Source organism: Patagioenas fasciata, chromosome 16, assembly GCF_037038585.1.
Source record: "Patagioenas fasciata isolate bPatFas1 chromosome 16, bPatFas1.hap1, whole genome shotgun sequence".
In the NCBI taxonomy this organism is placed as follows: domain Eukaryota; kingdom Metazoa; phylum Chordata; class Aves; order Columbiformes; family Columbidae; genus Patagioenas; species Patagioenas fasciata.
Genome location: NC_092535.1, coordinates 14723503 through 14742692, shown reverse-complemented (window position 1 = coordinate 14742692; position 19190 = coordinate 14723503). Strand labels below are relative to the sequence as shown.

Sequence of the window (19190 nt, the reverse complement as noted above, 5' to 3'; positions counted from 1 at the left end):
TTTTGCCTTGTTTGGAAAGCCTTGCGGCCGGGCTGTTGGAGGGGCAGGTCCAGCTCTGTAAAGCCGTGCTCGTGCCCTAGGACAGTCCCACATGGCGGTGCTGTTGAAGGCTGCGCCTTGTTCTGGCCATTGATTCTCTCGGCCCCTCAAGGCTCCTGATGGCCCTTTGGGTTCCCACCCAGGGCCCTCGCTGGGCCTTTCGCTGTCCCACCAAGGGACCGGCCTTCGGCTTGTCATCTTTCCCAGGGACTCCTCCTCTCGTCTCCTCAAGCCGTCTCTGTTTGCCTTTCCATGTCCCCAGGGATGGGCTTTTTGGGGCAACCAAGGGGCCACCAAACAGCCTTTTGGTGCCTCCCAAGGGCCTCCGTTTCTCTTCTTGTGCTTCCTGGGGCCCTCCGTTTGCCCTTTGGTGTGGCCCAGAGCCCTGCGTGTGCCCCTGGGTGTCCGGCCTGAGCCCTTTGCTGCCTCTGGGTACCCCCATGGCCCTGCGCGTGCCCGCGGGTGCCACCCTTGTGAAGCACGGATTAAGCGTGAGGGGTTCTAAGTCAGGAAAGCTCCCGACCCGAGGGGTGAATAAGTGAATTCGTGCAACAGACCAGTCTGGCCAAGGGGACTGAGCCCCGTGTGTCATCTTTGGTTCTTGTATTTCTTCATGAGGTGATGAAGTGAAGTGTAGTTCAGAGAGCACGTGGTGCTGTGACTTGTCCGTTTTCTCTGCCACCCAGGCTCTTCTCTACCTGCTTGCAGTCTGTCCCGTTCATGCTGCAAAACAGGGAGGAAAAGGTTCCCAAGTGCCACCCGTGTGCGTTTGGTTTGCGCCCCAGCCTGGAACTCCTGCGCCAGGGCCAGTCCCGGGCTCAAGTGTGAGCTTTAGCAGAAAGCTCCGGCTGCTCCGTCGGCTCCCCTGGCCCACGGAGCTTTTGCGCTGTCCCTGCGCTGCCCCCTCCCTGCCCCAGTGTCCCCACACCCCACGCTCTGCTCTCGGGACCGTTTCCTCGCTCCTTCTCTCCCGGGCTCCCGCGGCAGCGCGTGCTGCCCGCACCGTTCTCCGGGGCCGTTACCGGTCCCTGCGCAGGGCTCGGTGGAGCAAAGCGCTGCCCAGAGCAGCACCGCAGCCCGGCGGGCCCGGCCAGGAGCGAGCAGAGAGAACCGAGAGCCGAGGAGAGAGGAGACAGAAGCGAGAAGAGCAGCGGGGAGCGAAGCGCTGCCCCAGAGCGGCCCCGAGCCAGCCCGGCTCTCCCGCCCCGCGGCTCCCGGTCGCGCCCGGCGGGCAGGGGGAGCCGCTCCGCCCGCCCCGGAGGCGCCAGCCCGCGGCCCGGGGCCGCCTGAGCGCGGTCCGCCGGGCAGGGCGCGGAGCAGCCCCCGCCGCGGGGCCCGGCAGGGAGCGGGGCCATGGCGGCGCCGAGCCAGGGCTCCCTGCGGCGCCGGCTGCAGAGCTCGCAGGAGGCGCAGCACCGGCAAGCGCTGGTGGTGCGGAAGCTGCAGGCGAAGGTGAGGAGCGGGGGCGCCTGCCCGGGGGGAGCTGCCCGGGGCCGGGCCGCGGTGCTGGGGCCGGGGTGTCCGGGCCGCCCAGAGAGGGCGCTGGGCCGCGGCGATGCCGGGGGCGAACGCGCGGCCCCAGCGGGTTCCTTCCCGGAGCTGCCGCGGGCGGGACGGTGCCCAGCGCGGAGCTCGGGGGAGGCGCCGGGAGCCGCCCCGCTCCGCCCGGCCCGCCCAGGCGTGCTGGGCGCTGCTTCCCCCGCCGGCAGCCCCGAGCCGCTCGGCAGCCCTTGGCCGCCTTCGCTGCCGCTGCCCGGCCGGCGAACGGGCCCGGGCGGCTCTTGTGCAGCTGCACAGAAACCGCGTTGTGCAGCGGCTGAGCGGGGCTGGGGCAGAGCTGACCTGCTCGGCGGAGCTTGAGAAGCGACGTGGAAACTCCCTCCTTGCCCTCCCTTCAGGGCCCGGGGGACCTTTCCCCCGTGGGAATCTCGAGTTGGGGTCCGGGTGCCCATGGGGCAGGTGCTGCTGGCCAGCGCTGCCTTAGCATGAGCAGACAGTGCTGTGTGCGACAGAAACCCTGGCTGGCTGGCCTGAAGATCAGAGGAGGTGAAGCTTCCCCGTATGGTCACGACTTCTCGTTGCTGTATCAGCAGCGCCGTGAAATGTTCCGTGCTTGGGCTGCAAAGACTGAGAGAAAAGGGGATGCGGGAGGAGCCGCGTCTGGGAGAAGCTGCATTCGCTCATCTTCCTTCTCTGTATCCACCCAGGTCCTGCAGTACCGGACTCGGTGCCGAGAGCTGGAGCAGCAAGTGGAGGCAGCAGGGGTGAGTGTGCAGGCTGCTGACTACAGACAGTGCACATAGCATTCGTTAACACCGGCAAAAAACACCTCTCCAGAGTGACAGTGACAGGAAAACAGGCTTTTGCTACCGGAGGGTTTCGGGAAGCGCTGTAATTCTGCCCGTCAGTGTGTGTGCAGTTGCCGTTCTTGGAGCAGCCAGTAGTCCCAGAAATGCCAGTCCAGAAATCCCCACCGAGAAGGATTTTAGTTTTGTGAGAGAGCGCTTTCCTGCTGGGGTAACGCGCTGTCCTCGGTCTCAGGAGAGGGCCGTACTGCCTGTTACGTTGTGGGGCCGTCTCTGAAAGAGAACCGGCTGGAACACGGCATTTCGGCAGGCGGGAATGCTGGCGTTCAGCACACAGAGCTGGCTCTTCTGTGCTTTTCTTTCTGCTTCGCGGCTAAAGTAAACCTGGGAGAGGAAGAGTAGGAGAGCAGGAGAGCATTCCTGGGCTTCAAGTGCAAGTGAGCGCTTGTGGTGCTGAGCGGAGGATCCCGGGCTGTGAGAGTGCAACAGTGGGAGACTGAGCAGAGCTGTCCCCTGCAGTGACACCCTTCCCCTTCCTCTCTGCTGTCACGACACTGTTATGCCTGGAAGAAGCCACGAGCTGCAGAGATACCAGCAAATGGAGGGGAGAGCGATGGATGCTGACAGTAGTGAAGGGAACACAAGAATTTGACTAATCTTTTCCTTTCTGCCTTAGGGATCCCTCCCCGGCAGGCGGGAAGCCACAGAAGACCAGAGCCTGGAGAAAGCACTGCTGCGGCTGGAAGAGGAGCAGCAAAGGTACAAGGAAGAAGCGTTCCCTCATAGCCGGTACCCTGGATGCTCATGGAGGGGAGGGAAAACCTGCCAGTGCCGCCTGCTCTCCCCAAGGGAAGCGGCTGGACGAGCCGCTGTGACAGGAGAAAGGTCCACGATGTGTTTTCTGTGGTGCAGTGACAGTGTTGTGTGCCGAATGGCTCTGTTCTGAGCGGGGGGTTGTTCCGGGTGAGCTGCAAAGGTCCCTTTCCAGCCTCAGGTGCTCCAGGGTTCAGTAGGTGAGGGCTCAGGACAGTGGTAGAGAAAGGTGATGGATGATGCAGTGATCAGACAGCACGGCGGGGAGGCAAGACGTTCACTGTGGGCATCATCAGAGTTGAGAGGAAGGGAGAACCGAACCTGTGGATGGCAATGGAAGGCTTAAAGCCAGGAGAAGCAGCTGAGCTGGCCATCCCAGAGAGATCTTGGTTAATGCCAGGAAGCGCTTTTGCTGCCTCTGAGTCTGACAACAAAGCCAGTGTTGAGGGAGCTGGGAAATCCCGGGGCTGCTGCTTGTGGGCAGCAGTTGTTGAGCGACCTCTCTGCTGTTTCTCCCTCTCCCAGGTGTGAGAATCTGGCAGAAGTGAACGCTCTCCTGCGGGAGCAGCTCGATGAAGCCGGTGAGGTTAATTCAGCCCTCAAAGAAGATGTTGCAAAACTGACGGCGGATTGGATGAGGGCCCGGGAGGAGCTGGGGTTGAAGGAGAGTGAACGGCGCCGTGAGCGCGAGGTAAGGAAAGGCTACGGGCTCGTCAGCCGTGATGCCAGAGCGGCGTGAGAATGGATTTGATTTCTGGCCGAGAGGTCTTGCTGTGTGGCAGCGGTGGCTCTGCTGAGCTGTGCTGGTGCTGAGGAGCAGGAGACAGGGCTGGGAGATGGAAGAGACCTGGTGCTGGGGGTTGCGCTCTCTCCTCTCTGAAAGACTCGAGCAGTGTTGGCGAAGGCTGGACTGGCATTTCTTTTTGTCTTGGCACGTTTAGGTGTATGACAGCTACGTCAGGGGTGAGCACCAGCGTCTCCTCAGCCTGTGGTGCCAGGTGGTGACCTTCCGCCGTCAGTTCCTGGAGATGAAGACTGCCACTGACCGGTGAGTACGAGGGAAGGCCAGAGCTCTTGCAGGAAAGCTGTAGCTTCCTTCACACCTGCTGGGTGAGCCTCCGTGTTACAGTAATTGTGGCTCAAGCCATGATTTCTCCTTTGAGAGTCTGAAGCAATGAAGCCATGAAGCTGTTTAGCTGTCTTTGGAATGATTTGGTTTGATGCAGGTTTTCAAACCAGACTGAGGGGCTCGGGCTGTGGGCAATGCCGAGGCCCTGAGCGATGAACTTGCCTGTGGTGATGTTTGGGCACATTAACTCGGGCACGGGCACACATGGACATGCTGGAAGAGACTCCCCACATCTGTGCGTGCAGCACGTAGAGCAGTCCGTTTAATAGAACGGTGGAAATCTGCCGTACATCTCACTGAATGAGAGTATGTTAATAAGCTAGAGCAGCAGCAACAGTCAGTAAGAGTCACTGGAGGTCCTTGAGGCCTCTGGCCGTCCCACACATTTCTTCTCATCTCTGAGGAGAAAACAGACTCATCCTCGACGATCACGCAGACTCATTGCTCAACTGTCCAGATGCGTCCTGGTCCCAAAGTGCCAGATGAGCGGCTCGTCCCAGCCAAGGCGTCACCTTTCCTGCCAGCTGGGACTGGTGCACAATGATGCGCTTCAGAAGCGAGTGAGCTGATAGAGATGGTGCTGTGAACACGGTCTCTTTCTTGATTCCTCTTCAGAGATTTGTCTGAGCTGAAGGCAGAGCACATGAGGCTTTCTGGAGCTGTGCTTGTGAGCTGCTCCCGTCCAACCTCTGGCGACCTGGAGAAGAAGGAGCTTCAGGACAGGTGAAGCTGTTTTAAACTTTGCTGTTACCAACATGATCTTTTGTGGCTGCTGCTGTGATTCGTAGATGAGCTGTGTTCACGTTTTAAACACACCCATTCTGCACAGCCCTGTTTCTGTGCCTGGTCAGACTGTTGCCTTCAACGGGATGGACAGAAAAACCGTCAGACTGACAGAAGCTGTTCTGAGTAAGACCAGACTGGCAAAGAGATTGCATAGCACAGTGTTTTTGCTGTTAGCTGACTCTTGGTGAGAAATGGAGAGCAGCATAAAGAGAACTCTGTCTCTGTACAGCCCTTTTCCTCCCCAGGGCTGCATTAAAGCAGTTGGGAGGAATGTGAACAGGAGCATCATAAGCAGTGTAGCTCCTCTGTGCTGATGGTTCCTTGCAAGACTGAGTGCAGAAGACCTTTGTGGCAAGAAGGGCCATTTGGCACCCTCAAGCTCATTACCCCTTAGAGCTGGATGCTGCCTTTGCTGTATTTTCTGGCTTGAACTTTCTCTGCTGTGCCTCTGGGAGCTGCTCAGCTCTTTCCCAGGCGATGGTGTGCTGTGCTTTTGGAGTGGCACGTGGACCTTCTCTTCTCAGGGTGCTGGAGCTCTCGGCCTTGCTTGTACCCTCCCAGAAGAAGAATGAGGAGAAGGAGAAGCCCATGGAAACACCTGACAACACCGTGGAGATTCTGGTGTGTTTTCCCTTGATCTGGGGGACAGCCCAGTGTTTGCTCCCCAGCCGTAGCACACAGAGGTGCGGTTTCCTCAGCAGAAGGAGGGGTAGAGATGCCACCTGCAGGGGAACATCAGGGACATTGCCAGAATGTTCCTTGTGTGTTTGGCACAGGTGCAGTCAGTCCGGGTGCAGCAGCGGCAGGGGAGCTGCAGACAGCTCCGGTGTCTTCCTCAGGGGTTGCACCAAGGCTGTTGTGCCTGGGGTCAAAGTTCCTTGGCACTGGCAGCTTCCTGGCAGTCTATGGAAACGAGCTGTCGGTCTTTCCCTTCTTAGTTTTAGCCAGGAAGAAGTGGAATAGATGTGGGAAGGAATGCACTGGAATGCCGAGGGCTGAGGCTTCTGGGCATGGCAGTGCCGCTGAGGATGGGAACGCTGCAGAGGGAGCAGCTCTGCCCTGCCCACCCTTTCCTCCTTCTGTTCTCAGGAAGCCGGTCGGTTAGAGAAAGAACGTGAAGTTCTGTGGAGTAAAAGTGCCAAAGAGGAGAACCTGCCCCTGCAAAAGCTGATAAAAGATATAACTGAGGTGTGTGCAGAGCTGGGACCTTGATCTCCAACCCCCTCCCAGCTTTTGCCTCCAGCGGAGCCGTCTCTCTGCTCACTGCTTCTCCCGGCTGTCTGGAGCCGCCTTGGCCGCTCCTCACTGCTTCTTTGTGCTCTTTCCCTGCCCGTTGCTTGCAGGCCCTACAAGAAGAGCTTTCTGCCAGGCAGGACTCCATCGATTCCCTGCTGCAGCAGCACAGGCAGCAGGAAGAGAAGTGCAGGACGCTGCAGCAGAGGCTTGAGCAGCTGCAGGAGGAATGCGCCACGTCCAGCAGCCAGCGGCAGCACCTCCAGTCTCTGGTGCAAGCGCTCAGAAGGTGAGCGTTTCCTCCTTCTCCTGCGGTCCAGAGGCAATCTGCTTCCAGTTCGGGAGCCCAGAGCTGTTGTGGGCAGAGAACTTGCCTGCCCTGCCTCGCGCGTGCCTCTGTTTGGCACCACAGCATCCTCCTGTCGCTGCTTTTCCTGCTCGGCTGTGCCTCCCAAGGCTGTCTGGGCGATTCAGAGCGATGCTGGCATACAAGGCGCCTCTCCCTCGACATGCTGCGTCTGCTTCTGCTCTTTGGGTGCCCTTTCCCAGGCACCGCTTCTCGCTGGCTGAAGGCAGCAGCCTGCCCGCCTTTCTGCTTCCCTCTTCAGTTACCCTGGGAGGGGAAGAGCAAGTTCTTCCTCCCCGTGCTCCCCACAGCTCCATCCTGGGATGAGGAAAACAGGATCTGTGACTCTCCCGGCCTCTTCATTCTTGTAACGGAGCCTTGTCTCTGCAGTGACTGTGCCAACCTGGAGAGAACCAGGGACGAGCTACAGCAGCAGCTGGAAGTAACGGAGCAAGAAGCCTCGCGTCTGCGTCAAAGGAACACGGAGCTGCAGCTGAAGGAAGACTCAGCCCAGGGGGACAAGGTGGAGCAGCAAGAGGCGATGGAGAGAGCGCGTCGTGAGCAGGAGCTGCTGTGAGCGTTCGAGCTTTCTCGGGGCAGGGGTGGGCATGGCTGGACCTTAGGGGCCCAGCGCACAAGGCTGAGTTGTGCCTGCTCGTCATTTGCAGCACAGAAGGGCGAAGGGAGCCCGCGGGCAGGGCTGGCTGCCATATCTGGACATATTAGGTACTCTTGGTTTGGAGATGACAATGCTTTTAGGTTAAGAACTTGTTTGTCTTTCCCCGTCTCCCAGGCTGAAGGACTTTGCTGCGCTCGAAGGAAAGCATTCATTATTGCAGAGTGAGCTGGTAGTGGCGAGAGAGACGCTGGAGGAGTCGCAGCTTCAGAGGGATCTGCTGGAGCGAGAGAAACACGAGCTGACCATGGCCCTGGAGAAGGTACGGTCCCCTTATTCCTAGGGAGCACCTGTGGGAGAGGGAGCTGTGACAGCAGGACCAGCACCGGTGCTGTTCCTGGCAGGAGAAGACAGGGAAACCGTTGCTGTCCTTCTTGGGAAATGGGGATCAGAGCACACAGGCTCTTTGGGTGTTCAGTCCCCACGTGCTCATTGGGAGCGTGAACTGGGAGCGTGTCGGAGACACCCAGGGGATGGGAGTTGCTGCTGGGAGTCAGGCATTTTCCTGCCCTTGTTGTCACGTTGTTCTTTTGTCTCTGCAGGCCGAGCAGTCGGTGGCAGAGTTGAGCAGGACTCAGAAGCAGCTGAGTGTAGAAATAGCTGATCTCCGTGCTGCAGCAGCCAACATGAGCAGTATCAATGAAGCTCTTGCAGTGGAGAAAGTGCAGCTGAACCACCTTGTGCTGCAGGTGAGCAGAGTTGCCACAGCTCTTGCCAGCTGTTTGTCTCCAGCTGCTGCTGCTTCTCAGCCTTCTTGCCTTCCAGCAGTAGGACTGGCTGGCTGTGCAAATGTTGTTCCTTGTCCTGTCCAAGCCAAAGCTCCTTCCTAGGAAATGTTCCTGTCTTTGATGTGCTCTCTGCTTCTGTGATTGTAGCTGGAGCAAGAGAATGAGGTTGTGTCAGAGAAAGTGGCCGGGCTGGAGAGAGCAAGAGTCTGTGAGCAGGAGCGGCTGAGCTGGTGTGAAAGAACCAAGGCAGAGCTCTGTGCGGAGAAAGCCCAGCTGGAGCAGCTGCTGCAGGAAGCAGAGGAGCAGCAGGAGGGGCTGCGGGTGCAGCTGAGGAGACTGGCAGAGGAGAAGGAAGAAACCCGAGAGCAGCTCAGTGAGGTGAGACCAAAAAGCTGGTGCTTGTGGGTGGGCGTTTGGCTGCTTGGCTGAGTGAAGCTGTGTCTGCTGGCTGCTGCAGGCTTTGTGTCAAGGAGACACTCGGTAGCCCTGCAGGGCAGGGGGTTTGTTCCCTTCTTTTTGGCACCACGTTGATGGCTTGCGGAGCAGCTCTGCAGTTCTCTGCGCTGTCCTCTGCTTCTCTGGGTTCTTCTAATCCACCGGTCCGTGTTGGGCTCTTCCGTGGCTTTTGCTGAGCTGCAAAGCGGTGATCGTGTTGTCCATGGATCAGAGCGGGGCGACTCCTGTCACCTGTGGCAAAAGAAACAAACTGTGTAGCTCTGAATCCTTTTTCTGAGGCAGAATCCGGTCGGCAGCGGCTGAACATGAGCCGGCGTGTGCCCAGGTGTCCCAGAAGGCCAAGAGCAGCCTGGCTTGTCCCAGCACTGGTGTGGCCAGCAGGAGCAGGGCAGTGACCGTCCCCTGCACTGGGCACTGGGGAGGCCACAGCTGGTCCCAGGCAGCCCAGGCTGGCCTTGCACATCACTTGCCGGTGAGCGGGGCCAGCGCCTTTTGGCAGCCCAGGCTCTCGGTGCGGGACCAGCAGCTGCTCTCACACTTGGAGCCCCCGGGACAGGAGCTCTTTCTCCTCCCGCCCCCTGGCCAGCGGCGCTGGCTGCTCTGCACACAGCTGCACAGAAAGGGCTCCAGCTGCGGTTTGTCCCGTTCCAGGTGTCCCGGCAGCAAGAGTCGGCCAGCACTGGTCTGGAGCAGTTGCGCCAGGAGTCCTCTCGCCAAGGGCTCGCCCTGGCCAAGGTGTCCGAAGAGAAGGAGGTGCTGGTGCAGGAGAAGGCTGCCCTGGAGCTGCGCCTGGCAGCCGTGGAGCGGGACAGACAAGGCCTTTCCGAGCAGCTGGCAGAGGCCAGGTAAAGGGCGAGGAACCCTGGGCAGGACATGACTCGCTGTCGGGAATTACAGAGCTGGTCAGCATTGCACGGGGCTTTCTTGCGTCCCCTGTGCTTTGCGGATGTTCTCACCTTCCAGGGACAGAACAGGGAAGAATCTTGAGGGGAGAAATCCCCTCTTATTGTGTTCCCCTGCAGAGCAATTGGAAGTGCTGATGGGATGCACCTGTGAGCAGAGGTTGGGCCTTTGCTGGCTGGCACAGACGTTGTCAGGAAAACTGCTACCTGTGTGCCATCCACCAGGCAGCAGCCATTTCAGATTTGGCTGTCGAGATGAAATTCGGCTGGGCTTGCTGCGTTACGCTGGGTCCTAAGGAAAGCCTGGGCGTTCCCTCAGAGGGGCCTGCGTTGCTAATTTAAATGGCAGAAATATGTTTGCTGTACACGGGTGTCCATGCAGCCCCTTTTCCGTTCTCAGGGGCAGGGATCTTGAAGCACTTGTCACTGGGATCCCTCCCTGTGGGTGTCAGGAGCAAGAAGCTCATTTCTCTCCGTGTCCACAACCCGCAGGCCGGTGAAGGAGACCCTGGCGCGCAGCCTGTTTGAGGCTCAGCAGCGCGTATCTCAGCTGGAGATCGCCCGGAGTCACCTGGAGATGCGGCTTCACACCGTCACGCAGGCCAAGGACGTGATACAAGGTGAGGCCCCATGTGCTTTGTTTCTGGTGATGCCCTGCCTAGACAAGATGGTATAAAACCAGCTCTCTGTCCGCAGTGCTTGTGAGGAGTGAAGGAGCTGGAACAGACCCCTCCAGCACTGAAACTCCAAGGGCTGAAGGTCAGTAAGGCCAGAAGCAGGGTCTGGGTAGACTCTGACTCTTGCCACTTGTGGGGTTTGCAGGGGAAGTGAAGTGTCTTCAACGTGAGCTGGAAGCAGAGAGATCTCTCCTGAGGCAGGAGCGGGAGAACGCGGCACAACAGCTCTTGCGGAGAGAACGGCAGCATGACGATGCCCTCAGACTTCGGCAGAGCGACCACGAAGCAGAAACACAGAGGCTCCTGCAAGACCTGGTAGGAAACAAGAGGTGTTGAATTCCTCAAGCACGCTCGGTGGGCTGGCTTTAGCAGAGGAACGGCCCGGGGTGTGAAATGGCAGCAACCGCGTGTCGCAGGCCGCACGTTGCCGGGCCAGCAGCAGAGCCGATGGCTCGTACTCGAAGGCACGTGGAGCCCACAGGACTGTGCTGGGACAGGAAATGCAGCCGCAGATGGAGCGTGGGCGTGAGATGAGTTCAAGGGCAGGTTGGGGGCCCCACCCAGAGCGTGGCAGCACAGGGGGGCTCTTACCAGCCTCCCGTCTCCCATGGGGCAGAGTCCTGACCCTCGTGCCAGCTGCAGTCACGGGAGCTTTGTTCCTTTCTTGCTGCCCTTTCTCGGTGGACAGAGGGGTTTTCTTTGGGCCTGAACCCCAAAGGAGGGTGAAGCTTCCCATGTTCTGAGGAGCTTGGCTGGGGCTCCATCCTGAAGCGTTTTCCTCCCGTCCTCAGGCACGCGCGCGGGAAGGGCACCAGTCAGAGCTGCAGGAGCTGCTGGAGCGATGGCAACAGGAGAAGGCAGAGACAGAGAGGGAGCACGAGAAGCAGCTGGTGGACATGGAGCAGAAAGTTGCTGCCGTGCAAGCTCAACGACAAGAGGAACAAACCAGACGTGAAAATGCCGAGCGAGAGGTAAAGGCTGCGAAGGGAGAATGGGTGTGTTTTTGCGAGGCTGGAGCTGTGGGAGATGGCTGGGGCTGGGGCCGTGTGGAGCATCCCTGCATGTTTCCTGCACTGAATCTGGGCAGGTGAAAGGCGTGCAGGGCCAGCGCTGGGACTGGGGACGAGTCCTCTCATGGGAAGCCAGACAGAAATGTGACCTTTGGTTTTAGATTGTCGTGCTGCTTGTGGGTTCTGGTTTTGTAAGAGTTACCTCAGAATATCTTCACTGCTCTCTTAACCGTCCTCTTTTGATGTTTACTGGTAGGTGTTCATAGCCTCATGTCCATTACAGACCAAAGGGAGTTTGTAGGACTGAATCCCCACGAGGATGGGGTTTGTGTTTGGGGGGACGGGGAGGGGCGCAGCAGGATTGTTGACAAACGAGAAACCTTTTTAAAGAGTCCAGTGAAAGATTTTGGAGCGGTAGGACAGAGGTGTGTTCTGGGCTGTTTTCAGTCCCTGGCTGGTGAGCTGTTTTGTGCCCAGCTCTGCTGTGCCAGAGCAACCCCGTCCTCCCCTGGCAGCGCTTGTGTCCTGCCCAAGGTCCTGCGTGCAGAGTGAGCCACATGTGTCCTGTGAGCTGACTAAGAGTTTGTTGCGGATTCAGTCCCAGAGGGACCCTGTTTATCCTGCCAGTGTCCCTTAGGAAGCTGCGTCTCCCCGTGGGCAGAGAATGACCCAGGAGAGCAGCAGCGCAGCGCCTGGAGAACGTGTGAGCCCGTCGGCCTTGGAGTCTTGGCACAGACCTTTTGTGAGGGAAGTTTAAACCTGTCTGCTCTTTATTTCTGTGCAGGCCGTGCTGGAAAAGGAGCGTGAGAAGAATTCTTTACTGGAGCTGCTTCGCCAGACTCAGGGAGAGCTCACAGACGCCTGCCAGCGGGTAGAGCAGCTCAGGCAGCAGATGGAAGAGCAGCGAGAGAAGGGGCAGGTGAGTCCGCCTGGTCAGGGGCTTGAAGGAACAGGCCCTTGGCAACTGGGCGTGAGCTGAGAGGGGCTGAGAGGCATTGGAACAGGCTCCACACAGTAGAGGGCCAAACAAACTTCCCCAAAATGGGAAATGAAATGTTGGGTTTTTTCTTTCTTTTCTTTCTTCCCCTCCTCCCTTCATTGGTTCTCTCCTGTCTGGCCAAGCTTGGCCCGCGTGTCCTGGGGAGGATTTGCCACGGCAAGGAAAGGGCACGGTTGACCACACTAATGTAGGGAACTCGATAGAGTTTTATACCGATGGCTGAACAGCAGCGACACCGATGGTGCTTAGAGGATGCTTTCAGAGATGGAGATCCCTGGGCAACAGCTTTTCCACTGTATTAAAATAATGGAATTGGTACTGTTGCGTGATCCGGTTAAAGGCTCCATTGCCATTCCGCATGTACTTGTGCCACAGCCCCAAAAGCAGGAAGGCAAATGAGTGTGGATTTCTCCCAGGTGATCTGCAGGGGGCCCCTGGGAAGAGAGTTTGGGGCTGTTTTGGGCTGTGGCCCAGGGGGAGAAGAAGGCACTTGGCCCTGTCCAGTCCTGAGCCCGCTCACTCTCCCCGGCTTGTTCATTCTGGCCCTTGTAACCTGCGTGTGGCACCAGCTCCACCATCTCCTCTCTGAATCCCCAGCAGGCTGCTGCAGAAGGGGAGCAGCTCTCCTGGCTCTCAGAGAAGAGACGCCTGTCGCAGCGGCTGGAATGTCTGCAGGGAGCAGTTGCAAGGCTGGAACTGGAGAAGACGGAGCTGAAGCAGTACAACGCTGAGCTCAGGAGGACCCTGGAGCAGGTGAAACAGGCTTTCCCTGCCTCTGCAAAGCCTCCCGGTGCTCTGGAACACCACACGTTTCCCAGACAGCACTTTGGAGCCCTCTGCTGCTTTCCTGCCCTCTCCCCGTCCCCCTGTGCACACTCGCTGTCTATTTTCTCTCCCTTCTGGCACCCGTTGCCTTCCCAAACGCACATTCACTGGGGTACCACCCTTCCTGCCCCAGTGTCCCCATCCACACACACTGGACTCTCTCTTGCCCTTTCTCCTCCATATTCTGCTTCGAGTGCGTTTTGCCCCAACGTTCTCAGGTGCAAGTGACAGTCTCTGAGCAGAAGTCTCCTTGCCCTGATGTGCAGGGGTCCTTCTGCATCTCGTTTGGTGGCCAGAGTCTGTGACCCTTTCTCCTTCCCAACGTGCAGGTGGAACGTGAACGGAGGAGGCTGAAGAGATGTTGCCGTGGTCGCTCGCTGCCAGATGCGTGCGCATTGTCTCTCTCTGACCAGCGGAAGGTGCCGGCTTCCAGACAGGTGAGAACAGGATCGCACTGGGTGGCAGGAGGGTCTGGCCATAGGGAGGAACGATGGCAAATCCCAGTGGTCTTTTGCCTCTTTCAGGTGGCCCTCCTGGAGACACAGCTGGTGCAAGAACCAAAATAGAAGCAAGGACTCCAGGGGCAGTCACACCCTTGGAGATGAAGGAAGGGAATTTTAACCCCCAGCTACTGGGGGGGTTGGGGGGGGTGGGTGGGGAGATGGGGAGCAGGCGGATCGGAAAGGTTGTACCCTCCGAGTACCTCAGCCCATGGGGAAAGGAGGAGGGATCATTGCGGCCGGGAGCTAGGGCTGGGGAACTGGGGTCAATGGGGGCTGCGTTCCCCGCGTTTTGGAAGAGACCCCACAGGGAGATGCCCGGTGGACTCTTCCCTTTAGTTGAATAAAGTTTTTCTTTTGGTTTGACTCCTCTGTCTCTTTTTCTGAACACGGAGCTCTAGCGAAGTGAATTTCGGTGCAGCTGCCTCTGGGTACCCAGCACGGCGCTCCCTGTGCCCTGGGTGCCGGGCTCTGCATTTCTCTGCCCCGGGAGCTCCTTTTCTCCTCTTTTCTGTCTCAGGGTGTCGAGGGTTAAGATTGCGGGGTGACAATCAAACCCTGGCAGATGTGTTGTTCACCTCCTCTCCCCCACACTTCCCCCTTTTGCCCCTCCCTCTCCCCCCTTCCCACCAAGGACAGGCGATCGGGAGGGAAAGAAGGACAGAGAGAAGAGAGTTGGAAAAGTTAAAGATGTTTTACTAATGCTACTAATAAGAATAGAGAAAATAATACAAAATATACAAAACCAATCTTGAAAGTCTCAGCAACTGCAGAGCCAGCACGCAAAGTCCTGGATTGGACTCTGCAGCCAACCGGAGCTGGACTCAGTCTCTCACTAGGCCTCCGTTCACAGGGACGAGCAGCAAGGTCCTCTCCTAATGTCAGCCATGAGGAAAAAGGGAAGGAAAAAGGGATGAGATCCTCGTGATCTCCCACTTTTATATGAAGTATTCACGTGAATGGAATGTTATTCACCGTTGCTCAGTCTCTCGGTCACCAGTTTCTCGTTGCCCCTCTCGCGAGATGTCCATCCGTGCTTATCAATAAGTTTGCATTCCATTGCGAGGTTTGCCAAAACATGTGTCTGGTTCTCCAGGAAAATGCAGCTGATATGAAGCTTTAGCTGACAGGCAAAATTCACTAAAAGAGAAACTTGTTTTTTAACAAAACCAGGACACAGGGCAAGGGGTGATGGTTTTAAACCAAAGAGGGGAGATCTAGACTAGATACAAGGGAGGAATTTTTTTACAATGAGAGTGGTAAAATGCTGGCACGTGTTGCCCAGAGAGGTGGTAGATGCCTCATCCCTGGTAACATTCAAGGTGAGATTTCATGGTGCTGGAGGCAATCTGACCAATATAGAATAGAGTAGATTAGCAGAATAGACTTTTTGGTATCAAGGGGTGTGCCCTGCCGGTGGGCAGCAGCAGGGCAGCGTCATGGAAACCAGTGATGTGACAATGCGACAACGCCGTGATGCCACAATGGCGAGTGCTCTATAAAGCCGCTCGCCGGGAGAGCGGCCGTGGCATCTGCTGCCGGGTGCCTCTGGAGCGACAGGAGCCAGCGCAGGACGCAGCTCTAGGAGAGCTCTTGGAAGGAGCCGTGGAGCGGAATCTGACTGCTGGAGTCCTAAAGGCAGACACAGTGCTGAGTGCAGGAGCTGTGCAGCGCAGTCTCACCGCTGCTGTCCCAAAGGCAGACGCGGTGCTGAGTGCAGGAGCTGTGCAGCGCAGTCTCACCGCTGCTGTCCCAAAGGCAGACGCGGTGCTCAGTGCACTGTCAAACAGGCAGAGGTGAGCAGCGGGGCGATGGAGAGGGCTCAGCCGGGGAGCCTGGGACACGGCGGGGCTGCTCGGGGGCATTGGGACGGGCCCTTTCTTGCAGCCGCTGGGCAGGAGGCTCATTGAGCTGTGCCTGAGGGTCTCTGTCTTCCTAGCTCGGACACAGGAGACAACACCTGGGAGAAGTAGCTACTGGCCCAATGGACCCTGAGCTGCTGGACCTCACCCTCGGTGTCAAGATCCCCGTGACACCCGGCTCCAAGCCTGTGTTCAGCAGGGGAAAGCTGGGGGAAAAGGTAAAGGCAGAAGAAAGGGGTGGGAGGGCCAGGAATCAGTCTGGACCTCGCAGGTTTGGAAATGCCGGCCTGTGTGCCTGAGGAGCTGGGAGGTGCGTTCGTCCCTGCTGCTCCTTCCTGCCCCGTTCACACTCTGGAACATCTCTCACAGCTTCACCGGCCCTCGGGCTCGTTTGACCTTGGGGATCCCCTGGGCCGCCGGATGAGCAACGAGTACAACAGCCTGCATGACCCGCATCTGAAGGCCTACCACCAACGCAAGGTCAACGTGCAGTGGCTGAAGAGACAGGGTTTCGTCACCAGCGATGGCAACGTAGGTTTGGATGAGATGGGGCTGATCAAAACGGTTCCCTCCCAGCGGGGTTCCCGAGCGCAGAGCAGGGTGTGCAGGGAGCAGCTCCCCTCCCGCCGGGGCGGCTGTTTCGGGAAGGCAGTCTGCGCAGCCGGCTTCACAGCGCTTGGGGGATTTCTGCCCCCGGCTCTCCACAGGTGGTTTGCTCGCTGAAGGAGTTCAACCAGTACAGGCAGTACCGGACCATGCTCAAGCTGGAGGCCCAGAAAGCGTTCATCCGAGAGCAGGTCAGCAAAGCGGGGTGTTCCCAGACACGCAGAGTCCCGAGGGAAGCCCTTCCCTTCCGCCCTCGTCGCGGGGCTGGAGCAGAGCCCTGTCCTGGGCCCGCGGGACGCCTCAGCACGCAGGGCCGGGAGCGCTTGTCCAGCCCACAGCCAGACACAACCTGCTGTCACCTTGCAGGAGAAGCTTCGGGAACACCTGCCCAAGTTAGAGCATGCTCCCAAACTGCGGGGGAACATCAACACTTCTTCTCTGGGACAGCGGCTCCTGCTGCCTCAGATACCATCTGGTCTGGGACAACAGCTGCTGCTGCCTCACAAACCATCGTGCCCACCTCCACCCAAAGGAGCAAGCAACTCCCTGAAATGGGGGCGACGCTTAAGAGCGGATGCAGCTTTGGGCAAGGGCCAAAGCCCCTCCCAACCCGAGCCGGGACATGAAGGTGCAGCCGGTGCGCTCAGAGCTGCAGAGCCTCCGGAGATCTCTTCTCCGCGCCATCGGCAGCAAATCGGACTGGCGGCCGAGCAGCTTACAGCGACCGTGTCGGAGAGCCTGGGGAAGCACTTTGCATCCGGCACATCTGAGCCAGGGCCTGTTGCCGGAGGAACCACCGAAGCGGGCAAATCCAAGGAAGAGCAAGCGGAAAGAGCAGCTTCCGACAGAGCAACTTCAGGGGCTTCACTTGACTATCTGGCCACAGAAGTTGTCAACGTTGTCTGCAGCACCTTGGAAGCCATCGGAGCCTCTCAGGCTGAAGGAGGCTGTAGCTGCCCATGCTCTGGACTGCTGGAGCTTTTCAGGGGAGCTGTCTCCAACAGACGGCCGCAGCCACCCCGGGCGCCTTTCTCAAGCCCAGGCGTGGAGGAAGGACAAGGATTCCCCGGCGCACCTCAAGAGCAGAGCCTGGAAGCCGGCGAGGGAGCAAAGTCGCCCGGACCTCCAGGCGGAGAGGAGAGCCGTCCCGCTGAGGACACCCGCCCCTCCACGGGCCCACAGCTCTGCAGACAGCCCGTCCCTCCGGCAGCTCCGAGGGCCCCTGCCCAGACAGCAGCACGACGCAGAGCAGCGCGCGGCCAGCTGGTGGGAGGCGAGCCCCAGCAGCCGCGGCAGCAGCGAGGCCGTTAGCTGGGAGGCTTGCGGGCCATGTCCTGGGCAGGGCTGCGGCAAGAGACGCGTAGAGCCCTGGGCAGCTCCGCCAAGTACAGCCGCGTGCTTCCCATAAAGAGTTTGTTGCCAAGTGCTGGCTTGTGCCTGCCTTCTTCGCTGAGGGAGCTGCTCCTGCACCCCACGGGCGGCGGAGCGGCAGACCTTGCCACGCTGAGGGGTTTCCTGGGGCGGGAAATGCCGAGAGAGGCCGCCCGGAGCCGGCAGCTCTGGCCAGAGGCGCCGAGGAGAGCTGGGCCTGGCCGGAGCCACGCTGACCGCCGCTCTCGCCCCCACCTGTCAGCAGCAGCGCCAGCCCGCAGCGTGTGGCACGGCCCGTGCGTGCGGGGAGGGCGCCGTCACCCCACCGGCTCAAGAGCCGAGCTCAGCTGGTGGTTGTCACCCTCCTAGGAGGAGCTTGGCCATGGTATCCACCCAGCAGAAAGTTGTGTCCTCGGCACTTGCCAGGAAGGTCCTGCAGCAACCGAGGCAGAGCTGCCAGGGAAACATGCAGCCCTGCAGGCCTGGGGCTGCCGGCAGTGCCAGAGCCTTTCCTGGGCTGGGATGGCAGTAGAGCCAGAGCTGTGGGAGGGGTGACCGGGCGTCCATCTGCTCAGCCTGGTGGCAGAGCTAAGAGAGGAAGCAGAAAGGTTAAGAGGCATCAGGGAGTCTGAGGAGACTGGTGGGACTATGCTCTGGCTTCCCTGGGACAGGAACAGCCACCAAAAAAAACCCAACCAAACCCACCAAGATCAAGGGGGCCCTTTACCCTCACCCTGCCGGGCTGGAGGCCGTAGCTCAAGGGAAAGGAGTGAATGGAAGCAAGTCCACACTTGGGGCAGCAGGTGAAACCCCTCCTTGCCCGCCTCGCCCTCCCAGGTGCCTCTGTACAACAGCTATGAGGCTCTGGATGTGGAAGACCAGTCAATGGATCGTGAGGACGAAGGCCCATCCACACCAGAGGTGTTGACAGGGGCAGGAAGCATACCTGCTGTATCAAGACCAGCTACACGAGGAAGGAAAAAACGGGTTACAGTTGTAGGTGACTCGCTTCTGTCAGGAACAGAAGGTCCAAAATGCCAGACAGACCTTCCCCGTAGAGAAGTCTGCTGCCTCCCTGGGGCCGGGGTCAAGGACATTGCCATGAAACTTCCGACCTTGGTACGGCTCTCAGACTGCTGGTCTGCCCTTACTGCTCTTCCATAGGTAACAAACACACACACACAAACAACTCCAGTTGCCTCAGCTGTTCCTCGTAAGACTTGTGCTCTAAAATCCTGAAGGTGTCCCTGCTCATTTCGGGGACTTGGAGTAGATGATCTTCAAAGGTTCAGGCCCAAACTATTCTGTGAAGATTCGCCAACGCAGGCAGCCCTGGTTTGCCTCTCCCGTAGCTCTGCCTTTTGAAAGCATCCTTTTGCTGGCTGAGGTCACATGGAGCAGAGAGCTACAGTGGTGAAGGCAATCAGCACATCTCCAGTGATTGTGTTCACGGTGCTGACAACAGGACACCTCGGCTCCACCACCACAGCCCATCAGAGGCTCCAGCTCGCTGTGTTTAGCACATCTGCTGCTCCTTTGCCAGCTCCCACAGGGAGAAGCCCCAGCAGGGCTGACACTGCTGTGGGGTCAGTGCAGCAGGCACAGGCCCATCACCCATGCCGCAAGGAGGCGGTTCAGAGAGGTCCCGAGCTCAGGGACCAGAGTTTAAATACCGTGAGGCTGGTGCTTAACAAGGGTCAACCCGCATTGCTGCTCCAGATGCCAGGACCAGTGAGGCAACTGTTCTCACCTACCCGCTGCTGCATGCTGAGCTTCCAGCTGGCTTGCCACCATCTTTCTTCAGCACTTACCACCCGTTTGCGCTCTGCTGGCCCTGTCCCTTACACCCGCAGCTCCTGCCCTGGACAGAAGATTCAGCTGGACAGGGTGCTGGGCCACCTTGTCTAGACTGTGCTTTGCCAGGA

The 19190-nt window shown here is 58.9% G+C and overlaps 1 protein-coding gene across 5 annotated transcripts; it reads left to right on the top strand.

Moving 5' to 3' along the window:
• The first annotated feature begins 879 nt into the window (after window positions 1-879).
• LOC136108080 (centrosome-associated protein CEP250-like) lies at window positions 880-13566 on the top strand. Of its 5 annotated transcripts, none has more exons than XM_071815485.1 (21): window positions 882-1491; window positions 2247-2303; window positions 3022-3104; window positions 3684-3849; window positions 4100-4206; window positions 4903-5010; window positions 5598-5694; window positions 6163-6261; window positions 6417-6595; window positions 7043-7225; window positions 7446-7590; window positions 7871-8017; window positions 8204-8434; window positions 9164-9357; window positions 9907-10034; window positions 10237-10406; window positions 10883-11062; window positions 11886-12020; window positions 12699-12854; window positions 13256-13363; window positions 13431-13566. In XM_071815485.1, the coding sequence occupies exons 1-21, from the start codon at window positions 1393-1395 to the stop codon at window positions 13545-13547; spliced, it is 2889 nt and encodes a 962-aa protein (XP_071671586.1). In that variant the 5' UTR covers window positions 882-1392; the 3' UTR covers window positions 13548-13566. The 5 variants fall into 5 exon arrangements, with proteins under 5 accessions (XP_071671585.1, XP_071671584.1, XP_071671586.1 ...); XM_071815487.1 differs by having other exon boundaries at window positions 884-1491; window positions 13451-13566; XM_071815484.1 differs by lacking the exons at window positions 13256-13363; window positions 13431-13566 and having other exon boundaries at window positions 880-1491; window positions 12702-13169.
• The last annotated feature ends 5624 nt before the right edge of the window (window positions 13567-19190 follow it).